The sequence below is a fragment of the Caenorhabditis elegans genome, chromosome II (assembly GCF_000002985.6).
Source record: "Caenorhabditis elegans chromosome II".
In the NCBI taxonomy this organism is placed as follows: Eukaryota; Metazoa; Nematoda; class Chromadorea; order Rhabditida; family Rhabditidae; genus Caenorhabditis; species Caenorhabditis elegans.
Genome location: NC_003280.10, coordinates 11,578,146 through 11,601,162, shown reverse-complemented (window position 1 = coordinate 11,601,162; position 23,017 = coordinate 11,578,146). Strand labels below are relative to the sequence as shown.

At 38.7% G+C, this 23,017-nt stretch overlaps 5 protein-coding genes and 3 non-coding genes across 9 annotated transcripts; 4 read left to right on the top strand and 4 right to left on the bottom strand.

The window, feature by feature from the left end:
• Positions 1–779: 779 nt before the first annotated feature.
• Positions 780–863, bottom strand: mir-2207. The gene has a single exon (NR_051731.1). It is a non-coding gene; the product is annotated as a pre-microRNA mir-2207 (primary transcript).
• Positions 864–1,353: 490 nt separating this feature from the next.
• On the top strand, positions 1,354–4,396 carry npp-5 (Nuclear pore complex protein 5). The gene is made up of 7 exons (NM_064080.6): positions 1,354–1,463; positions 1,520–1,632; positions 1,681–1,887; positions 1,940–2,963; positions 3,010–3,458; positions 3,640–3,885; positions 3,942–4,396. The coding sequence occupies exons 1-7, from the start codon at positions 1,358–1,360 to the stop codon at positions 4,236–4,238; spliced, it is 2,442 nt and encodes an 813-aa protein (NP_496481.1). The 5' UTR covers positions 1,354–1,357; the 3' UTR covers positions 4,239–4,396.
• A 1,032-nt stretch (positions 4,397–5,428) lies between these two features.
• On the top strand, positions 5,429–5,647 carry F07A11.9. The gene has a single exon (NR_051730.1). It is a non-coding gene; the product is annotated as an Unclassified non-coding RNA F07A11.9 (non-coding RNA).
• A 97-nt stretch (positions 5,648–5,744) lies between these two features.
• gfat-1 (glutamine--fructose-6-phosphate transaminase (isomerizing)) lies at positions 5,745–8,771 on the top strand. Of its 2 annotated transcripts, NM_001383959.2 has the most exons (8): positions 5,754–6,456; positions 6,531–6,569; positions 6,699–6,731; positions 6,783–6,839; positions 7,093–7,373; positions 7,422–8,264; positions 8,310–8,513; positions 8,567–8,770. In NM_001383959.2, exons 1-8 carry the CDS (start codon positions 5,781–5,783, stop codon positions 8,609–8,611), a joined length of 2,178 nt encoding a protein of 725 aa, NP_001369886.1. In that variant the 5' UTR covers positions 5,754–5,780; the 3' UTR covers positions 8,612–8,770. The 2 variants fall into 2 exon arrangements, with proteins under 2 accessions (NP_001379278.1, NP_001369886.1); NM_001393198.1 differs by lacking the exon at positions 6,531–6,569 and having other exon boundaries at positions 5,745–6,456; positions 8,567–8,771.
• Positions 8,772–9,039: 268 nt separating this feature from the next.
• F07A11.1 (uncharacterized protein) lies at positions 9,040–12,729 on the top strand. Its single transcript, NM_064077.6, has 10 exons — positions 9,040–9,175; positions 9,672–9,749; positions 9,796–9,942; positions 10,221–10,495; positions 10,558–10,755; positions 10,827–10,922; positions 10,980–11,161; positions 11,813–12,031; positions 12,179–12,462; positions 12,515–12,729. The coding sequence occupies exons 1-10, from the start codon at positions 9,103–9,105 to the stop codon at positions 12,637–12,639; spliced, it is 1,677 nt and encodes a 558-aa protein (NP_496478.3). The 5' UTR covers positions 9,040–9,102; the 3' UTR covers positions 12,640–12,729.
• On the bottom strand, positions 11,286–11,435 carry F07A11.11. The gene has a single exon (NR_051729.1). It is a non-coding gene; the product is annotated as an Unclassified non-coding RNA F07A11.11 (non-coding RNA).
• Positions 12,672–18,314, bottom strand: ints-7 (Integrator complex subunit 7). Its single transcript, NM_064076.7, has 11 exons — positions 18,150–18,314; positions 17,313–17,844; positions 16,938–17,075; positions 15,848–16,171; positions 15,059–15,796; positions 14,210–14,382; positions 14,038–14,158; positions 13,891–13,989; positions 13,149–13,307; positions 13,021–13,101; positions 12,672–12,977 (listed from the first exon to the last, which is right to left on the bottom strand). Exons 1-11 carry the CDS (start codon positions 18,311–18,313, stop codon positions 12,774–12,776), a joined length of 2,733 nt encoding a protein of 910 aa, NP_496477.2. The 5' UTR covers position 18,314; the 3' UTR covers positions 12,672–12,773.
• A 109-nt stretch (positions 18,315–18,423) lies between these two features.
• On the bottom strand, positions 18,424–22,447 carry smc-6 (Structural maintenance of chromosomes protein 6 homolog smc-6). The gene is made up of 7 exons (NM_064075.9): positions 22,329–22,447; positions 22,153–22,278; positions 22,001–22,106; positions 20,835–21,950; positions 20,426–20,773; positions 18,879–20,376; positions 18,424–18,822 (listed from the first exon to the last, which is right to left on the bottom strand). The coding sequence occupies exons 1-7, from the start codon at positions 22,441–22,443 to the stop codon at positions 18,682–18,684; spliced, it is 3,450 nt and encodes a 1,149-aa protein (NP_496476.2). The 5' UTR covers positions 22,444–22,447; the 3' UTR covers positions 18,424–18,681.
• Positions 22,448–23,017: the final 570 nt, after the last annotated feature.

Here is a 23,017-nt window from a genome sequence, read left to right as displayed (position 1 = left end):
GTCTTCTCTCTCGTTTTTTTTGCAGAACTTGTTCCAAACTCACCTTTTACCATTGCATTTTGTGTTGTCTTTTAACTGAAGTCGGCAGAAAAAAATCCGGTGATCGATTTTGGGAATAGGTGGCGACGATTTTGAAAAGCAGGTATTTAGCGATGAAAATACTCGAAATTAATTTTAACAAATATGATTGATAAACTAAAGATATGAAGCTACTAAATATGGCTCGGTGAGCTGGAAATAGTGGGTGAAGGAGTGGAGAGGCAGAAACAAAGAGAGACGAAAAAGAAGAGGTGCACTACGGCTCCCATGCAAAACTAGCATCTTTTCGTTTTTTTTTTTTGGTTTTCTTGTCGGTTGGTGTAATTGATGTGATGGATTACACTTGAGAAGCCCAAGGAAGGAAGTACCAAAAAAGGGCAAACATTTTTTTACAAGGAATCTTTTTTTTGGTCTATAGTCCCCTTATAAGGACTTTTTAGAGGAGGAGGTGTAGGTTTCTTCCCTAGAAACAGAAAGCAGTCCAACATATTGAATATAACTTTTTAAATAATTTATAGAATTCTCCTGAATTTTTAAAAAAATAACTTTTTCAATTGTTCGAACATAACAAAAATGGACAGGCCGCCAAAGTCCTAGGAGATTGATTGCACAAAGCCGCAAGCTTTTCGTACGAAATAGTGCTCCAGAAATGGTTCCATTCTAGTTATTAAATCAAAACTTTGGTCTATTGTCCTCTCCATATGTTTTTCTCTAATTTGAGTATACAATATACCCTGTTTTGTGTGCATTGAGCCTGTGCATAAGACGAACGATACGAACGGCCCCTCTCCTCCTTACATTCTTATACACAGTCTCAATTCACACAAAACATGTGGTTCAAAGAATATATCCTTATGTAAGTAGCAAACGCAAGCGTAGGAGCACGTATTGATCGATTTATAGACAGTCACAATGCACACAAAACAGATGATTTAGAGGATAGCTGCTACTGGAACGCAAAAATACGATGTGCTTTAAAATAAGAGCTCTCATCAACCCATAACGTCGGCTCTCATTTTTGTTTTTTATAGCTGATTGCACCTTATTAAACAATTTGAAGATGAAAGGCACTACTCGGAAAAGTTTCAAATTGCAATTTCTTCCATTTCTGTGTTTCAAAAAAGTTATGAAAACCTGAATAAACCCCTCTTTTTTGAAAGTCCGCGCATTGTGTTCTCAATGGAGCGCACTACCATTATTTTCGTTTAAGCAAAAATTTTCAAATTTCGAAGGGTTTTCGTCGTGTAAAACGATTTTTTTTTCTGTTTCATGTAGTTTTTAAAACTTTATTTTCCTTTAAAAAAATATTTTTAGCACAATGACAGACTTGTTCGCTTCGGGGGACAATTCTTCCAACTCCTTCGACGACTCTAACGATGAAATCGCGCGCAAAAATGAAACCGCTTTCAAATACACTACAATTTGTGAGTTTAACACTCGATGCGAAAGGAAAACTATTTTAAAAATATATAATTTGCAGTTCACACAAATCTCTCAGAAAAACTGTACCACGAATTATGTGCATTGGCTTTCGGAGAGTTCGATATTCCTCAAGGGCAAATCTCGCCACTTATGTGGACCAGACTTCATGAGGTTTGATTCACTTGAAAAAGGCCTCTGATAAATGTAATATTTTTTCAGATCTATTCAGAAGTAGAAATGCAGACTCGAAAACTTCCTGCAGGATCTAATTATTCCGCCAGTTCACAAAAATACGCGAATGAAGCCGTGCAAATCGCCAGTGTTCTTTCAATTTATACCGCGTTGGCTCATGAATATGATGAGACTGTGGAAGTTTCTTTGCTTAGCAAACTAGTTGTAGAAGATGTGGAGTTTAGAAGGATTTATGTAAGATCTTAGACTTTTTATTCAATTAAACACATAATTTCTAATTTTTTAGGCTCTTCTTCTTTGGAGTGAGAAAGCGATCAGCGAACAGCAATATGAAAAAGGTCTTGGAGACAAAGTTCGGAAACTCGAAGGAATCAAATCTTCTAGAATCAATTCAATGATGGCTTTGAAACGACCAACATTTGGAGCAGCCAATGCTCCAAAAGATGCTTCACTGGATCCAGATGCTCCTGGTACCAAAGAAGATCAAGCTCTCGAGCAAATGGCGATGAACGTTTTCTTCCAATTAATTCGAAGTGGAGAAACTTCCAAAGCTGCGAATTTAGCCATTGATCTAGGAATGGGAGCGATCGGAGCTCAACTTCAGCTTCACTCGATGCTCCGGAACCCACTTGATATTCCACTAGAGGCATCTAAACAGAACTTTGGGGAATATAAAAGATCTCGACGCGCAAAGTACTACCAGATGACACAGAAATTGATAGAACAATCGCAGGGGAGCGAAGATGATGCTTACTGGATGCTGATTTCTGCGATTCGTGGGAATATCCAACCAATGCTAAAAGCTGGAAAGTCAGTGATTGAAAAAGTATGGGCATATGCAAATTCTGCAGTTCTCGCAAGAATTCTTGCCGCCGAGGGAGCCATGACACAGGAAACTATTTCGACGTTGTTCAACGTTCCACTAACTTCAAAATCAATCTTAGATGAGCTGAGATCAGAGGCTGATCGTACCAAAGAAGTATACATCCTACTCCGAGTGATCGATGACATGCTCAATGATGACATTGAAGATCTGTACAAGTTCGCAAATGAAACAGTCGGAGAATTTGTTCCAAATGATAAAAATTGTCAAGTGAACATGCTCGCACTCGACATCTTCTTCCACCTCGTCGCAGTTTCTTATGCGAGTGGTTTCGAACCAAATGACGATGGAAATGCTGTAATTATTCTTGGATTCGATGATCTTCGTGCACGCAGTGGAACCTCATCACACAAGAAAATGGCTGCATTTTATTCAAGATTCCTCCCAGAAGATATGAAGCTTCCAGAGATTGTGGAGACTATGAAAGGTAATTTAAAAACTGATGATGATTTTTAAAAAAATTCTCTTTTCAGCTGTCGATTCTGATGAAGAACGTGAAATCCTGGCTGAGTCGCTGAAACAATCTGACATTGATTTCGGACGCTGTGCGTGCACACTTATTGAGCAAATCAGAAAAGATGACAAAACGAAGGTTGTAACTTTGGAAGAGCAGATTGATCACTGGCATTGGCTTTTGATAGGTGGAGAAGAGACTGCACTGGCTGCTCTTGAAGAATGTAATCGACTAGTTCGTAAAGTGATGCTGTCGACACCGATTGACGAGTCTGTAATTAGGCAAATTATTCGAAAAGCGCTTCATTTCGAAGTTCCTAAGCTATTGTCACAAGCTGTTGAAAATGAAGCAACTGTACTTTCACTGATCACTGATGGAACCCTGTTTGAGCAAAAACCTGGATCGCAGCTGGCAATTAATAAAATCGAACACGCGGCTCTGGAATTTTATGGGCTCTGCTCTTTCGTGGTATGATTTCTTATCCAAATCAGCGGAATCTTTAACCACTGGTTAAAATTACAGTAATCTTTAAAGGTGCAAACCGTCTCGTATTGAACAAAAATTTGTCGTGTCGAGACCCCGTACTCAAAATTTCGCTGCTGAATAATATTCAATTTCATATTGGCCATTTTAAAATCCGAATTTTCAGGATGTGAACAACTTCATGATCACTATTGCTCTGAAACTTGGGCTCATGTTCAAGTACACACCGATCACTGATGATGAGCTTTCCATGATCGGAGGAGTCAAACGACTCGACAACACCACAGCTGCTGACTGGGAAGCTTCACTGAGAGTCCGAGCTCGTGCTGAGCAAACTCTGCGGGAAGAGGTGCTCAAAAAGAGAGCCGCCGAGCATAATACGCGAGTTGGAATGGTTCAACAACATTTAGATGTAGGATTTTTAGAATAAATTGTTGTGAAAAAAATTTTAAAAAATTGAAATTTCAGACTGTTCTTCCGATGCTCCGTGGGCTGGTTAACAATATTGGTGTGCGCCCGGAGTACTTTTTGAGCCCACGTGCTAATGGAGATCCAATGCGTGTACACCGGAAAGAAATTCAGGAGATTCGGAATCTCTTCCTCCCGCAATTCTTCATCCTTCTTGCACAAGCCGCCGTGAGACTCGACGATACCACAAATTTCAACGATTTCTTCACAAGCTTCAATAATGACCTCGGGCTCGATCAGGAATGGATGGTTTTCATCAAAGCTTTCTACGCAGAACTCAATCTCAAAGTCGAATAATTTTTATTTCATTGTTTTTTTGTTTGATACCTGTTTTGATTACCATTTTTTATCACTATATTTCTGACTTCTTTCTCATTTTTTTTAAATTTCCGGTCGATCTTTCACAGACACGATTGTATCCGTGCAGTATTTGAAAATAACAAATTTTTCTGATTTCTGTGGGTTTCACGTGAAGATCTTCTTCAAGAAGAGGTCATCAGATTGCGGAAGATCTATATTACCGATCTGACGCAAGACTACCATGTATATTTGGAAAGGAAAAATTTTCTGTGCAGAGGTTGATGGTTTAAATTTTGATTTAGATATTTTCTTCATTTAATTTGAAAATTTCCATGCCTGAAAATATCCTCAGTGAGGATTCTCACCTACCGTATACTTAAAGGCGCACACCTGTCTCAACCGGAGCGTTGCGAGACCCGCGGCATCAAACTACACACTGTGTTTTGATGATCTTTCGATCGTTCTCGAAAAAAGAAAGAGCAGAGTTCATTAAAACAAATGGCGGCAAAATGTCTATAAAGGCGAGTCGTTCTCTTCATTATCTTTTGATTTTCGATGTGTTCTCCTTATTGTTTTGTTCGTTGACCCCTTATCTGCATTCTCACCGCTACGCAACGTATATTTAACGTCAGCTTTTTCGCAGAAAATTTTTCTATATTCTCATGCAAATTTACTGTTCTCAATGCTGGACGTGTCGCTTGTGCTTTGATCTCAAATCTAACATTTTCCCTTCAAATATTTTATATCTGCAACGGTGGGGCAGAAATTTAAAAGTTGACCTTTGTCAGCCAACTGCTATCAGTTATCAGTTGGCCGGAGATCTTTCTATTTTCACTTTCTTGCAACGTATTCAGACATTTTTTGATGAATCGGTTCACAGAATTTTCGTCCTGATGTTGGTCAGTGATGCGCCAGCCGGAAATTAGAACCGTATGCCGTTATCAATTTTTCAAAGGCTAAAAAGTTATGAGGTGTATTTATTGTTTTAACACCTGACCTGCTAGTAGGAAGGAAATTAATTTTATGTTTAAATTGAAATGAAAGAGTCGAGCTCCACGTGTCGTCTCCCTAGTTTCTCTATTCCTCTTCTTCTCCGCCTATCTCTCGGCTTCTCTCCTTTCGCGCTCCTCTCACAATTCCTCCTAATCGTGCTGTTTTTGGGGTGGTCCAACACGGCAAAAAAGGCAGCAAAAAGTGTCTGCCGTCTCGTGCCTCTTTCTTATTGAAAGGGCACGAGAGAATAGTATCAAGAGGCTCCTCGTTCGGGCCGTTGAAGATGGTATCTGGTGCTTCGGCGGAGACGGGAGGAGCGGCCGTTTCTCGGGTCATCACAGCCCATTCCTTCTAATGTTTACACTGAACTTGTCGCAATCCCTCCTCTAAATCTCATTCATCCATTCATTCATATTCGTGTTATGTGTTCGCTTTTACATAATTTCCATTTTCACCACGTTTCTCCTCAAATTTGCATTATTTAAATCTCTGCCTTTTCATAAACATTTATAATTTTCAGGGTATCACCTATACTAACCATCCAAAATGTGCGGAATTTTCGCCTACCTCAACTTCCTGACACCGAAAAAACGATCGGAAATCGTGGATATTTTAGTCCAAGGATTGCAAAGAATGGAATACAGAGGCTACGACTCTGCAGGAATCGCCATCGACGGATCCAATGAGATCGAATCACCACATTCTTCGGTAGCACTTCTGCGAAAAGCTGGAAAGGTGTCCGTGCTCAGCGATTTCATCAAGGAGAGCTCCAGCGATCTTGACATGGATATGGAGTACAACATTCACTGCGGAATTGCACACACTCGCTGGGCAACTCACGGATCTCCACGTGATGTCAATTCCCATCCACATCGCAGTAACGACAAGAATGAGTTCCTCGTTGTTCACAATGGAATCATTACGAATTATCGTGAAATCAAGGAGTATCTCGAGAAGAAGGGACACAAGTTTGAGTCGGAGACCGACACGGAAGTCATCGCGAAGCTTGCGCAACACATTCACGATCGTTACCCGGATTTCTCGTTCCGGCAACTTGTGGAGACTGTCATTCAACAGTTGGAAGGAGCTTTCGCTCTTGCATTCAAGTCATCTCGATTCCCAGGACAACTCGTTGCTTCAAGACGTGGATCCCCATTGTTGGTCGGTATCAAGAGCAACTCCAGACTCCAGACAAATCACTTCCCAGTCTCTTTCTCTAAAGGTTAGTTCTTGAAACTTTTGGTGCAATTTCTAAGTCGTTTCGAGGCGGACATTCAAAAATTTCATACATTTTAGATGCTGGGTGGAAATGGGGAGACGAAAAACAAACTGATGGTAAATTTAAAAATGCTATTCCCTGGGTTTATTTTGGTTGCCTGAAATGCTTAATCACTGCTTAACTAACCTAACCTTGCATGATCTTTAAAAAAATCTATTTTATTAACAATCAATATGATTTTTCAGGACGTCGGTTCATGTCCAACCACGCTACTCATTGTAAGTTTACCATTTTCCAACCTTCTTCTGATATTAAATTCAATTTTTCAGTGCGAGATGAGACATCGTTCGTCGAGACTCCAAACAACATTCTGGACCTGTCAATCGGTATGGGTTCCCACTTTCATATGAATTTTTAATAGCATATTAGGTTCCCAAGATGTTTGCAACTTGCCGGTGAATGTAGATGATTCCCAGAGAAGATTGTCAGCGTTTATGAATTCTCTGAACGGTAGAAATTTGAAGCATGATTATTCTTGAACTCTTTCTCCACTTCTAAATCCTTGGGCGAATTAACTAACTCATCTCAATATCCCCAATCTCAAATTTTAAGTGAAACGTATTAATTCCATTTTTTCAGCCGTTCGTTCGTCTAATGGATCTGCTAAGATGGAGATCTCCGACAGCACGACGGCCGTCCGTCCATTCGACTCCGACGATTGGGAGGTTGAATACTTCGTCGCTTCGGATGCTGCTGCCATCATTGAGCATACCAAGCAAGTCCTTTTCCTAGAGGATGATGACGTTGCATTCGTCGAGGATGGAGCTCTGACTATCCATCGCATCTCTCGACACGCTGACAATGGAGAGCAAAAGAGAGAAGTAAAGCTTCTCGAGATGGAGCTTCAGGAGATCATGAAGGTTTGCATAGGAAAATGGGAATAACTTGAATAAAAACATATTTTTCAGGGATCTTTCAAAACGTACATGCAGAAGGAGATTTTCGAGCAACCGGATTCGGTAGTCAACACAATGCGTGGACGTGTTCTTCCATCGGGACAAGTCGTTCTAGGAGGAATCAAAGAGTACCTTCCTGATATCAAGCGTTGCCGCCGTCTGATTATGGTAGCCTGTGGAACATCCTATCACTCTGCCATCGCATGCCGTCAGATCCTTGAAGAACTTTCTGAGCTGCCAGTCGTCGTCGAACTTGCTTCTGACTTCTTGGATCGTGAAACCCCAATCTTCCGTGATGATGTATGTCTCTTCATTTCTCAAAGTGGAGAGACTGCCGATACGTTGTTGGCTCTCAGATACTGCAAGCCACGTGGAGCTCTCACAATTGGAGTCACCAACACTGTCGGATCATCCATTTGCCGTGAATCTCATTGCGGAATTCACATCAACGCCGGACCGGAAATTGGAGTCGCCTCTACCAAGGCCTACACTTCTCAGATCCTATCCTTGCTTATGTTTGCTCTCACCCTCTCCGATGACCGAATCTCCATGGCTAAGAGACGTGAAGAGATCATTGACGCTCTCAACGATCTTCCAGAACTTATCCGCGAAGTTCTCCAACTCGACGAGAAAGTTCTTGATATCGCCAAACAAATCTACAAGGAGAAATCACTTCTCATCATGGGAAGAGGATTGAACTTTGCCACATGCCTCGAAGGAGCTCTCAAGATCAAGGAGCTTTCCTACATGCATTGCGAAGGAATCATGTCTGGAGAACTGAAGCACGGTCCACTTGCCATGGTCGATGAGTTCCTCAGCATCTGCATGGTTGTTTGTAACGATCGCGTATACAAGGTAAGAATGAGCTGAATTGTTTTTTGATTGAAATCATTTTTTCAGAAATCGTTGAATGCACTTCAACAAGTCGTTGCTCGCAAAGGAGCTCCAATCATCATTGCCGACTGCACCGTTCCAGAAGGCGATCTCGCTGGAATGAAGCATATTCTTCGTGTACCAAAAACTGTTGATTGTGTCCAAAACATTCTCACAGTCATTCCACTCCAGCTACTCTCATATCACATTGCTGAGCTCAATGGAGCTAATGTAAGTTTACAATCGTCTTAATCTTGAAATGTACACGTATAATCTATTTTCAGGTCGACCGACCCCGCAACTTGGCCAAGTCAGTTACCGTCGAGTAAAGCGTCCCGTCTTCTGCCCAAACCACCCCAAGTGCCTTCTCACCATCTCGTCTTTTCTCCCACTCTGTGATTATATTTCCCTCACCAATTGCCTTCCCTAATTTATTGCATGTAATCTGGTATACCCAGCGATTCGACCAATAAAATGTGGTTTCCGGTATGCAGTGCATACTATGCACTTGTTGAGCATTGAGAAAACTGGGAACACCTCTAGTATGCTGGGATCGAAGAAGTTTCAACTTTTCATAAGCAAAATTCAAACTTGTAGGCTGAGTAAAAGTAAATATAAATAAAACTGAATGTTTACCTCTTTTCCGGTGCAGATCTGCTTTTCGTAGATACCTACGGAAGTTTAGTTGGTGCAGTGAAGTGTGCACTAATTCTGAATCTCGGAGGGAGCTCACCCGCCAACAAGTCATTATATTAGTTTAGCGTTTTTCAATTTTCTAGGACACCTCCTATTTATATAAATACTATTATAATTATTGCGGATGCGGTACGGAAAAGTCTACTTTTATGATCGTATGGGAAATCGAGAGCCGAGTGAAGCTGATAAGATAAGAGGTTTGAATCATGTGAAGTGAATATAGATAGAAATTATGTTTCTGGGTCCTGGAACAAACAAAAGAAATGGTGTTATTTTCTTGAAAAGACGTGTGCGCCTTTAAGCGGAGTACGGTAGTTGTTTCCTCTAATTTTCTTAATTGATTGCTCCCTTTTTGATATTGACCAAAAAATTTCAAAATACAAATAAACCAACAGCAAAAAACCTATAAAAATAGAAGAAAGTTGCGAAATCGATTTTTTAAACTACCGTAATCAGTTAAAGGCGCACACCCCCCCCCTCCGGCATTGGTTTTAGATTAGAAAAAAACATTTTTTGCGGAATTGGAATTTCTTAATTACAAAACTTATTTGTCTATATTAAATCAACAAATATGTGAAATTTGAAACACTACTATATCTGCGATCGTGGCGGGACCCATTTGGAAAAGCAGCGTGGGCCTTTAAAATTAAATGTCGAATCTTTTACGAAACTATAATTAAACGATGAATTCAGAAGCACTGGATAACTTTGAAGCTCCACGATTCCGTCCACCAGATGAGCCGAGAATGATGAAGAATTATACAACACAATGTAGAATTAAGAAAATCAGATTTCACAACAAATAATTAATTTTCAGTTTCACCTTTAGACACACCACCACCAATGAATGGAACCCCACCAATTGCCGGGATGCATCATTATTTGACAGATCCGGATCCCAGTCGAGAAATGATGGATCTTCCGGCGAATATCTCGAATTTTGGAAGAGATGATGCGAGTTTAGGTGAGATTACTGTAGGTTTCTTCATCAGGGTTACTGTAGGTTTCTTCATAATGCGGAAATTGTGTGCCTTTAAGAGTACTGTAATTTCAAAGTTTTCATAGTTTTTCTTACGATTTATTAAAAGTTTATGTGTTTTCATTGTAACTTATAAGTTTTCCTTTTTTAACATTTTTTAATTCGACTAGCAAATCTCCGATTTGCCAGGTTAGCAACAAATCTCAATATTTCAAAAAAAAAAAGATTAATATTTTCTCCTGTATTTTTTCTAGCATTTCCAGTTCTTCCCGCCAATCTTATGGGTGGTGCTGACACTTCCTTACCCAACATTGATCGTTATAAAATGGATCTTCCATCGGAAATCTATCCGAACGATCCAATGCCACGTGGAATATCTACACCTCCAATGAACATGAAATTCAATTTGGGAGAGAATATTGGGAGAGACGTGGATAGAGGTGTAATGAATGGATTCGGAGCAGAGCGACAATATCAGGATCCTATGATTGAGATTGAACAAAACCTGGGGAATATTCGATTCGAAAGTGGTAATGAGGTACGATTACCAAATTTGCCAACGACGAGAAGTTCACTAAAAAACCAAAAATTTGTTTTCAGAAAATCAAAGCAACAATTACAAAATTTGATGAAGACTATTACGGTAATGAAATCTGTGCTCAGTGTCAAGCCGAGGATGCATATATGGATCGAATGAGACGTCAAGCAGAAGAGGAACGGAGAAAATATGAAGAAACTATGAAGAGAGCAAAGATGTATGAAGATTTGACAAGGGAAAAGGAAGAAACTTTTAAAAGGGTTAGTTATGACCTATTGTGGGAGTTATTTTCAATAATTAATTTCTCTACAATAAATTTTTTTAATTTCAGGAAGAAGCGGAACGGAATAAAGCTCTTCGAGATCATGTCGATCGTGTGAATGCTGAAATGATTGAGATGAAAAAGAGAAGACCTAAATCCCCAGTAGTACGCAATCTGTTCACTTTAATGTTCTTTCTCAGAGTCAGTTGTATATATTTTCAGCTGGAAAACTATATATTCCGACACGAATCTCCTAGAAGTCGAGATGTTGAAGTGCGTACACGGAAGGATGCATACCGAGCAGAACTCGATAGACAAGTCGAAGAGAAACGATTGAGACGGATTGCCGAATTTGAGAAAAATGAGGCGATTGATGCGACGAGCAATGCGAGAGCCGCGCTGGAGTAAGTTGTTTACTTTTGTTTTTAGTATTTTGATCCAAGATTCATACAGAGAAATCTAAAATTTAATGTCGCACACAAATTTCAAAAACCGTTTTGTTTTGAAAGCGGCAAGAACTGAAAAGGCACTAGGTAGGCTTCTTCCTCTAGACCACCTTCATGCCTAGTTCAAGCCTTATATGCCTATCCCACGCCTACCTCATTTGTAGAACATGCCTACCTTGCCTAAGTGTTCTCTAAGACCGGTCCCTCACAATGCTCCTGCCAAATGTTTATCTCATGCCTACCTGATTGCCTACCTCTTGCCTAGTTGTTGCCTATCTCACGCCGGCTACAGTGATTGTCGAATTCAAACCTACATATTCCATATCTATATATATATATTTCATATCTATCCTACCCATTCCATTTCTCACGCCTGCCTACGAGCCTGCCTATAGGCCTCATGTCTATCTGCCTTTGTGCTTATCACATGCGTATATTTTGCCTGCCTATATGCCTAGTTTATCCCTATTCCATGGTTTTTGCCAACTGGCCTGGCGGCCTACCTCATGCCTGCCTACACGCGAACCTCATTCTTACCTCAATCTTATCGCACTCATAGGCTATGCCTGTTCAAGTGCCTACGCCTACCTACGCCTATAATGTTTTCAGATTTGCGAATGCTCGAGAAGCGGAACGAAAATCCATTGAACATGCTAAAGAAATGGCTCGAAAACAGTTGGAATTCCAAATGGAAATGAGCAGAGTCGGTGCTCCGTCGGATAAAAATTGGTTGTGGTGGGCTGAGAGACCAGATGAACATGGATGGAGAGATGCTCGATTGAAGGGGTTAAAACATACAAATCAAGTTGAAAGGAATCAGACTTTCAAGTTCGTTTTCTTTTTCACGCAGAACGGTTTTTGCTACGTGGCCTAGAGAAAAGGAAAAACTCGGCCACTGATTTGACCGAGGCTTCTTATTTCACGGCCACGAAGTAAAACCGCGCTGCGAATGATCCAAAAATAAGATTTTTTCAGACAATCAATTGGAATGCTGGAAGAATTTAAAGCTCGTCAAGCTCATGATGATATGGTGATGAGAGATAATCGAAGAGCAAAATATGATAAATTGAGAGATCAGTTGCATGAAAATTCGAAAATGTTGTACCCATTGACCAAAACTGAAAGCCGTCCGATAATTGTTCAACCGGATCCTAGAGTTGAAGCTGCCTGGCGAGAAGCTCATGAGAAATACGATCGAAAGTTTGCAGTTTTACAGGATAACGCTATGAAGAGCATTTCTGGAGCAGCATTAGATGGAGGTATTGTTTGAATTCAAATTTAATTTCATTAGATGAATCTGAAACTTTTCAGTTGCCCATGCTACCACCTCCTGTCGTCGTTGTGCTCGGTGTGCTCGGCCCATGGAACGGAAGACCACCCTGTTTGTTAATCGTGGTGAGACAATTTTACCTCATCAAGCTAATTGGCACTCTTAATTTCATTAAAGTTTCAACAATTTCTAGTTATTTTTAAAATCGAAATAAATATTATTTTTGTGTCGATTTAAATAAAAAAAGAAGGAAAAATGGTTCAAATTCAAAATTATTCACGATATGCTCTATTTCTCTGCTCACGCCTCAGCATGAAACAACGATCCTTTCGGAAAGTGCCTCCTGGGATCCGGTGGAAATTGATGTCCGACTCGTTTCAGCTCGAATCCGACCGATGAATATTTCTCGCGAACTGTGAAGTGAAGTGTCGTCACATTATACGCTTTCCACTGCTTTCGTGATGTTTGATCAATGAATTCGATTCGGAATTTGACGTCGCATGCCTGAAAATTAAAATTTTTTTTTTGATTTGGTGGTTATTTTTACAGTTTTAAAATTGAGCAGGAATTGCGCCGTGAAGTAGTTGTTCTCGCTCGGCTCAACTAACTCTTGCAGAATTTGATTTTGCTGAAAATTATAAAATTTATGGACTTTTCGTTGAGAAAGGCTTATACCGCATGATTTGCCAGATGTGTGATTTCCGCAAAAACAATGATGGATCGAATTGGCGATGGATGTGTTGATGTGATGGCTCCATCTACACGGACAGGGATTGTCTCACCACTGAATACGTTTATTGTCTTGTCCTTTCCAGCTTCTGGTGATGTTGAAATCTGAAAAATTTTGGTGGAATTAATTTGAATTAAAAAATTTGTAATTTTTAACTTGTAATTTTAAAAAGTAATAAAACTTGTTAAAATTCAAATTGATGATGGTTTACGAAAACAATTTTTTAATTTTGATATTCTGAATCAGGGGTGGGCTGCAATTGCCGAAAATTTTCAATCCCGGCAACTTGCCGATTTGCCGGAAAAAATCGTTTAATCGTGTTAAATCGTGGTGATGTGGGTGTACTGTAGGGTTACTGTAGTTTAGGAAAATATGCAATTTTTTAGTTTTCGAAGAAGTACTGTAGGATCCTTTTTGAATTTTAAATTAACGATTCTCATTGAAACGGATTCAAATTTAATTTTTAGCTGAAAAATTGTACTGGAATGAGCACAAATTTATTCTGATAAAAAAATGTTATTTGGCAGGAAATCTTTTTTTTCAATTTTCCAATTTTTATTTTAAAAAAATTAATTTTTCGGTAAAATATCAACTTTTTTACGTTTTTTTTTGTTATTTGCATATTTCCGGAGAAATTTCAGTATCTTCTAGGAATTTTCTAATAAATTTGATTTTTTCTCCGGCTACCTTGAAATCGACGTGATAAAACTGCTGGAAGAAGAATCTCGGAAGCATGTATGGTAGAATGGTCAATTGATTTAGAATGGATAGTAGCGTTTTGATAGTCTGAAATTAATTTTTTTTAAAAAATTCTCCCGAAAATTGTATTCTCACATGAATATTGGGAGAATTTTCATATTTCAAAAGTCGAATTTTCTCAATAATCCACTGAAGTCGCTCTCTTTGAAACAATGAACATGTACGGGCAGTTGTCAATGGTGGAATTTGAATTATTCTGTAAAATTAGCGAAATTTATTTTCACAAAAAAATAAAAGAAAAACCAACGTTTCTGAAGATTGTTTTTTAAGAACGACTCTAACCGCAACGAGAAGAATCGAAACCCGCAAATAGTAGAGAGTTATGAGATCGAAAGATGTTGAATCAGCACAAAAACTCGCTCGGCACAGAGCTGACCATTCGTTGAGAGCTTCATTTATAGACAATTCGCATGAGGAGAGCTGGAATTTTTATTTTATTAGTTTTCAAATGGACTTATTTTTTGAAATTATTTTCTAAACAGTATTGTCATGCAGTGAATTTTGCAAGGCACATTTTCGGATTAAAATAATTTTCAGAAAGAGATAAAAAGCGGTGCGTGGTTTTGCAAGACTGCGGCGCAGTTTGTTGCATGTCGATTTACGGGATAAATTGTACTACACACGGTCAAGTGCGAATTTTCGCTTTTTTCTCGTGGTATTAAACACAATTTTCCCTGAAATTTTTGTTTTTAGACTATTTTTCCTTATTATTTTTGTACTTAATATTGAAAATTACCATTTTCGAACATATTTACAAGGTTTCAAGTCAAAGTCGATATAATCATTGCTGACAACAAAAAAAATCGTTTTCTGTGCATTTTAACAATGAATACATCGTCTTTGAAAACTTGTTAATATGTTAGAAATTCGTCATTTTCAATATTAAATACAAAAATAATTAGACAAAATTGTCTAAAAACAAGAATTTCAAGCAAAATTTCATTTAAAACAACGAGAACAAACCAAAATTCCAACTTGTCCGTGTGTAGTACAAATTCTCTCGTAAATCGACATGCAACAAACCGCGCCGCATGCTTGCAAAACCAGACTCGTTCTCCTTTTTTGTCAATTTTTTTTTAAAGAAAAAGTCACTAACCGCCACCAATAATCGTTGCGCAACGACCGGATTGAAAAACGAATTAGTTTGAAGAGCACCGGATAATGAGAAAATAAATGGACGAATCACAGAGAGTAGATGGAAATGTGCATATGAACTTGAGAGCATCGCAGAGACCATCCCAATTGGAAATCGAAGATCATTGCCAAATCTAGTATTTGATTTGCCTGATTTCAGTGCAGACAAGGCACTTGACAGGTGGGACTGCTGCTTTTCAAGCTGATCAGGCTCTATTTCGAGCAATTGAGAATCTGCGATTTCTCGAAGAGCTGTGATCCATTTTCTTTCAAATTCTGGGAGACTGGACAAGTCAATGCTTGCTAAATTTGGAGACGCCACATGCTTCCACTGTCCATTTCTGAATGCGCTCCTCGCGGTACCATACATTGAAGCCTGACAATCCTTGTAGAAAACTTTTGGAAAATCATTCGGGAGACTCGTTCCAACAGCAAGGCACAAATATGAGAATTGACTTGGATATGCGGAGAATAGTTTCACTTGTTCCTGCATAACTTTGCATGCCCATTTATGAATTTCTGGAATGTAGAGCTTCTCAGAGTCCACGAGTCGACATAACATTTCTAGACGTTCTTTTTGATTATTATCATTTGAAACAATGGACTCAAATGCTGAGAACACAGCTGAGATTATCATTGAAGAAAACGAATGATCAGTGTACGGGAATGATAGGAGAATGTCACCAATTGCACGGAATAGCTGAAAATTTAATAATTTAGAAGGAAAAAAAATACGGTAGAGTTTTTGTACCTTATTAGCAAGTCTATTTTTCAATCTTCCACAAGTGCAAGTATTTATCACAACAACTGTCAGCGAGGTCATCGTTGAATTGATAAACTCTGGAGTGTCATCTTCAAATGTTCTCGGTGAGCACACAACTTGTGAAGCGAAATAGACGAATCGAACGGTGACTTCTGGATTCGCCAGGGATCCATATCCAGTGCTGGATATCACGAGACCTTTCAATGCGAGAAGATTTTCCTTCGGACAGTTCTTAACAAGTGAAGTTGTGGCATCGAAAAAGTCCATTAGAGATTCATCGATCATTGATGGTCGGAGGGATTCCACGAATATCTGGAATTAGCTGTTTACTTCGTGGATTTTTTTTTGTTTTTTTGGTGTTTTTGGCAAAAATTGATTTTTTGATTTTATTCCTTTTCTTTCGGACTTGTTTCTCATTAATGTTATGTTTTAGTTGGTATGATGAAAAAAGCTTTTTTTTTTGAAGAAATTCGATTTTTCGTTTTTTGGTCGAATTTTTTTTTTTTGCAACAGCCTTGGTTCAGATACTAAAACTGGCCCAAAACGACCGATTTTTTTTTCAATCGAACGTCTTGAAATTTTTTTCAATGTTTCGAATTATTCAGACGCGAAATTTTTCGCTTAAATTACGGTAGCCGGTCTCGAAACGACATTTTTTCTTTAAATGTGGAAAGGTGTGTGCACCTTCAAGGATTACTGTAGTTTCAAATTTTCTTTTTTTTCGACTTATAAAAACTATTAGTTTTTATGTTGTATTTTTGAGATCCAAATAAATAAGTGCATATTGTTATTGAAAAAATATGTAAAAATCGATAAGAAATTCCGCAAAAAGAAGGATTTGTAACTACAGTAATCTTTAAAGGCGCAAAATTTTTTGTGTTAGCCAAAATGCGTATTTTTGGCTTAAAAATCTGAACATTTCGGTGGCGTTTTGCAGTATTTTTTTTTTGAAATTTAATATTTAAATTTATAAAAATTCAAATATATTTGCGTATGAATTTATGAATTTACAAGTTTTGAAACGTGAAAATTTTCAAAATCCTTTTCTTCACATTAAAAACACAAAAAAATTCATTACCAGCACTTGCTGCTCATTCCAAATATTCGGAAAATTTGCAAGCCGTCTCAACTGCCTCACAATAATCATTCTTCGATTTCGGGATGGACGACTCGTCCTGGTGTTGGATGGACTGAGAAGATTGAGCAATACGTCGATCTGAAGATGGAAGGACAATTTAAAGAGGAGAAAACAGCGCCAATGGAAAAATGTTGCTTCAAAAACAACCAAAGGGTTTTAAATTCAGAAAAATCATAAAAGAAAATCGAAAAAAAATCGCTAATTAATGATGAATTTTACATTTAAAAACGCGATTTTCCATATCTTCTGTGGTTTTTCTGATTTTGAGACTATTTTATATGAAGCAAAATCTCCATGCTCACTACACCGACATACTTGTTTCGAAATAGCATATCGAATCTCAATGCACAAACTCGTCGTAGACTTCAGAAATGCGTGAAAGTAATCGTCTGTTATAGTTCTGTGAAGAATTGTGTCAGCAACAGAGAACACTTGCTCCACAACTTGAGCTGTCGCACTCATTGTAGAAAATGCTGTGCATAGTTGAATCTTCCGTGGCTCTGAAGCATCATCTTCTTCAAGAATTTTTCCGATTTGAAGAACAATCGATTCGGCGAACGAATGGGATATTGATGCGAATGCTTTGAGAGCATTACATGTTGCTCGAAATTCTCCTTCATGAGTTGTGGATAGAGATTCTCGAATCAAATGATGTGATTGATTGGATTCCGGGAGTAAAGGTGATAACACAGCGAGCACATCCAACACATTTTCTCGAGCATTTGGATCGTTTGAGTGGCTAACTGTCAGAATTCTTCGGAATATTTCTGCAGAGGAAAAAGCCAGTGTGAGATGTGAGCCACATTGTCCAAGAGCACGAGCGATGGCGATGCGCAAGTCCAGATTTCTAGAAGATTAGAAAATATTAAAATTAAATATTAGAATGGCCCAAAACTACGAATTTCGTAATGTTATCGCGGTCAAAAGTTTTGGAAAAAATACAAATTTTTTGCCAACTTGACCAAAAGAAAACAATTTACGCGATTTCTAGACTTGCCAATTTTACAAAATTGGGGATTTTAGCTGGAAATATGCTTTTTTTCTGAAACTTTGCAACTGAAGAAGCTATTTTTGGAGAAATTTTTAGAAGGGCTCATCACGAGATTCGGCCGTTTTGTAACCAATTTTTAATTTTCAGAATTATTTTCTTACCCATCTTTAAAAGCGTCAGCTACACGAAGAAGCATCGCATTCACAAATGTTGGCGCTGGATTTTCTTCGAAAAGCCTGCTGAGCGTCGAGATTGTTGCCAGTTGCTCAGAAGTGCTCCCACGGAGCCCCTTATCAAACAACTGGGCTTGAGCGGTCCCAGACATTCTGAAAGATTTCCAATTTCAATTCCCCTATTGTAGAAATTGAACAAGATAAAACAAAAGTGAAATGAGAATATTAACTCGTTTCGATAGAAATGGCTCAATAATTTAAATTTAAAATGATTCTTTTCATTTTACTAAAGACTTCAAAATAAAGTGGGTAAAAAAATAAAGTATGGTATCAGGAGGAGATTGGAATTTAATTTTGTCATGGGGTTGGTATTTAGGAGGACAGGGGGCTTTAAAACCAATAAAAAAGATCGTTAGGGTCCGATAAAAAATATATGGGGACTGTAAAGCATTTGGAATGAGATGCACAAGAGAGAAAGATATCTTTAGTTTACAAATTATCAACAATTTATTGCCAATATCTAGTCGCGGACTCTGTTCATCTCGAAAACTTGAAGACCATCGACCATGTTGAGTTCCTTGATTCCTTGTGGAGTGAAGAAGATGAACTGATTGTGAGGGAACTTCTTGGTGGCCAGCTCGACGAGCAAATCCATCACCAGCTGAAAAATAACAAAATATTTAATGTTCATACTGAAAGAGTCCTACAAGATCTCACCTTTCTATTCATCATGTCCATAAAGACATCAAACTCATCCATCATTCGGAATGGCTGCTCCATAACTTCCCACAAGGACATGACGAGTGCGGCAGTCACAAAAGACCGTTCTCCTCCGGATAATCCTTTCAGATCACGAACTCTCTTCTTTTTCTGGCCGCTCTTCTTGGACTTCTTTCTACGCGGACCGGTACTATCGTCACTATCATCATCATACGAATGCTCGTCGACTTCTTCTACCTCAAGGACTTCAGGTCTTCGTCCAGCCATCGCATCCTTCTCTTTAGAAGATTGAACATTCACATTAAGTGTCTCCTTCTCGTGATCGAATTCGAGACCACCGATAAAATGACCTCGAACTGCGAGCAACTCCTGGAACTTGTTACACACCTTCAATTCCGTGAACTTTTTCAAGCTCGGATATGCTTTTACACGGGCTGCATGAAGATTTTTAAGCTCGATGAGAACATCTTCAATCATGCGACACAGATACTTCAACCTTTTCAGTTTATCTTTAAAGTCTTTAACACATTCAAGAGTAATAGTAGTGTCACATCCAACTGTTGCTCTGTCAACTGCTTTCTGCATTTCTTCGATCTTTCTCTGAGCTTCAGTCGTCGACGGGAAACTTGAAAGATCTGGTGGATCTGTCTCGCCAGGTGGCATTGGATGATTCTTTTTGTCGTTTTCCACCATTTCCATCGCATCGTCTCTTTCAGATTTGAGTTTCGCCTCTGTGTGGAAGAATACACCTTCGTCAGCTTTCACTTTATCGAGACGAATTTTGAGAATCTCTCCGGCGTCGTCATACTTGCTCAATTCGTTTTGAAGTTTCTGGGATTTACTTGCAAAATCTCGTGTTTCTTTTTGAATTTCCGCTAGCGTATGTTCCGCTTCTTTCCTCTCTTGAATAACTGGAGCCATGTCTGCAGTGATGTCTGCCACATTTTTCAGAATATCTTTGACTTCATCCTCGATTAAAGGAATCTTTTTCTGCATTTCCTCAATAGATTCATTCAGATTTTCCACTTGATCTTCATTCGCAGTTTGCGCCAATTCTGCTCTCAAATCTTTTGCCTGACGTTCTTTCTGCAATTCTTGAGATCGAAGATTTGACAATTTTCTATCGAATTCATCAATTGCAGCTTTCGTCTGATCACGCTCATTATATATCACTTTCAGCTCATGATCTTGTTTTCGCAAATCTTGAGTTTCCAGTCTCATGGCTTCCGATTTAGTATCTTCAATCAGTCTGGCTAATGCTCCTTCATCAACATCTCCCTGATCATTTCCAAAAGTACCACGTGCATGTCCTCCTCTACCACTGTAGAAACGATACTGACTATTTGGTCCATTAGCATATGCTTGAGATCCATCCAGTGTGTACGCTTTGACTGCATTTTGAGGTGGATAATTGCTTCCCATGAGCTCCATGGCTTCAGTTTTGTCTTCGATCAAAATGAACTGTTCACAGTTGCTCTTGTCGATGATCACGTTACTGAAAAATGTTAATATTAATCAAACGTTTCACGTTAAAAAAAACTCACTGAACATCTGGATCTGAAAACTTGAGCACCCGGTAGATACTTTTAAAGTCTGAGCTTGGCTCATGAAGATTGGTATAAGCTCTTCCATTGCACTTGGCTACAATAATCGTCGGCCGGTCTTGTGCTGGAATTCGAAGGCTTTGGAAGATGTTTCGGAGGATCTCTGCATCTAGATGACTGGAACACAAGAAGTTGTTTGCAAGATTTCCAATACATTCTTCAACAGTGAATGCCCATTTTGGATCGATCAACGTGATGTACTTTCCAAGAGGACCTTTTGGAACAGTTTGGAATCGGGACTTGCTTCGGTTGATTTCCATGAGTATTTCAGCCATGTGTGAGCCGAATCTGAAAAATGTATAGGTAATAAATAGGAAATAAATATATTTTAAAATATTTTTAAACTTACTTGTTGATGGCGTCTTTCTTGGTGGCTCTGGACCGTCGCATTGTCTCCATATCCTGTTCAATTTTCCGACGAAGTTGATTTATATCTCTTTGTATTGTATACTTTTCTTCTTCTTTCCTTTTGTAGTCAGTAATCACCGTGTCAAGTTTTTCCCTCAGCTTTGCTGATTCGCCTCCTAACTCCATGTTCTCTCTTTGTTGAGAGATATCCTTATAATCGTTCTCAACTTTGGTCAGCCTCTTTGTCAAATCCTGATTTCCCTGCTTTTCAAGAAGAATGCGAACTTCATTTTTAGCATTAACGATCGTCCGTTCCATGTATTTCTTCTCGGATGTCTTTTTCCTAATACTCTGTTCACACTCTCGAATCTTCTCTTCGAATTCGAGAACTTTTCTTTTCTTCGCATCTAAATCCTCTCTTGCTTCAGCTATTTCCGCATCCTGAACTTCGACCTCGTCTCTAAACTCTTGAATTTTCTTCTCAACTTCTGTTCTGGCAGCACGATTTTTAGCGTATTCCTTTTTGGTTTCATCTTGTAAGGTTTTCTGAGCTTCCTGCTTCTTAAGAGTCAGTTCGATTTGATCGTTGTAATCGCGAACTTTACAGAAGAGAAGCTTCCAGCAAAAACTGGCAACAAGTGCACGATCCTGGTCTAGCTTCGCTTGGAGATCACGTTGTTCTTGCATTCGCTTCAGCTTTTTCTGCTCGTTCAAAATTTCTCCAGCCTTCAGCTGTATCAACGCGAAGCATTCATCCAAAGCGTCGGCAAATCGGATATAAGATAATCGGATGTTCTCAAGATTCGTAGATTCAAGATACAGCTTGTAGACATTTGCTGGTTTGAAGTTTGCAAGAAAACTTCGTGATCTGTCTTGACTCATCCAAAATGCAGGATTCGAGAGATGAATGCTGAATCGGCTCACAATGCGATCGACGTCGGCCTTTTTCCTGCTCACAATTCGCTCAACGTGATTATCGGAGGATGTCACTTTTACACTTTTCATAATATAGGTTGACGATGCCTGATTGATCGTTCTCTCAATGGAAATGAGATCATCGAAATCTGGATGAGCGTTCAATCCTGCATTGGTCAGTGTGATCGTGATTTTGGATTGTCTGAAAGTATGAATTTTCTAAAACAGAAGTTGGATCAAAATATAACTGACGTTGTTCCATCTTTGATGTAAGACTTCACCGTGTTTCCTCGATCATTATCAGAACCTCGTCCTCCAAGACCCAAATTGATTGCAGCGAACAGAGCACTCTTTCCACCTATAAAAAATTAAATTAATTTTTAAAATGACAAGAAAATACATACTTCCATTCGGGCCACCGATATAAAAGCAATTGTTTTGTGCCGTTTTGAAATCGATTTGAAGATTTGCGTGGCACATGAAGTTGGTAAGTTTTACTGAAGCAACACGTCCAGAAACGGCGATTCTCTCTATAAGAAACAGAATTATAAAAGGAACGTTTCTGTAAATATTATCAAACCTCCGGTATCCAATTTCGCTTTTTTCGCAGGCGCTGCAGTGAGGTCGACATCTCGCATTCCTATTGTCCTGGGTGCGATATTCTCGTTGGGACTCGGGATGTCCCGTTTACCCATTTCTCTGAAAAATTAATAAAATTAACATTTTTAAGACAAATATTTAAGCGAAAGCGATGTGAAAGATTACATTTAGCGAGTAGTATTCAAAAATATACGAAAATGAAGTGTCTCCACTTTTGTTTAGTTTCAAAATTCAAAATAGTCCGCGAAAACGAGCAATATCTCGGCCACGCTTACACCTAGGCCACGCAGGTTTATGACTTGATTTCGCAATCGCCTTTGCGCGATTTTGTGAGCACGATTGGTAAATAACTGAAAATATCGTCAAAAAGTCAATTTTGATGCAAAAAATGAGTAGATAATTTTGTAAAAGAGAAAAAAGTGGTTTTTGTTTAGAAAAATTAACTTTTGAGATTTCAAAATTAACTTTTGAGATTTCAGAGGTGGTTTACTTAAAATGTGCAATTATTCTCAAAGCATGTTTTTGAAGTGTTAAATCAAAGAATCTCTGCAATACATGATTTAAACGGCTATCGATTGCGAACTGGTGCGGAATTTAGTTTTTATAAGTTGGAATTTTAGTAAATACAAAACTATTTTAAAGAAAATAGCTGAAAAATGTCGAAATTCG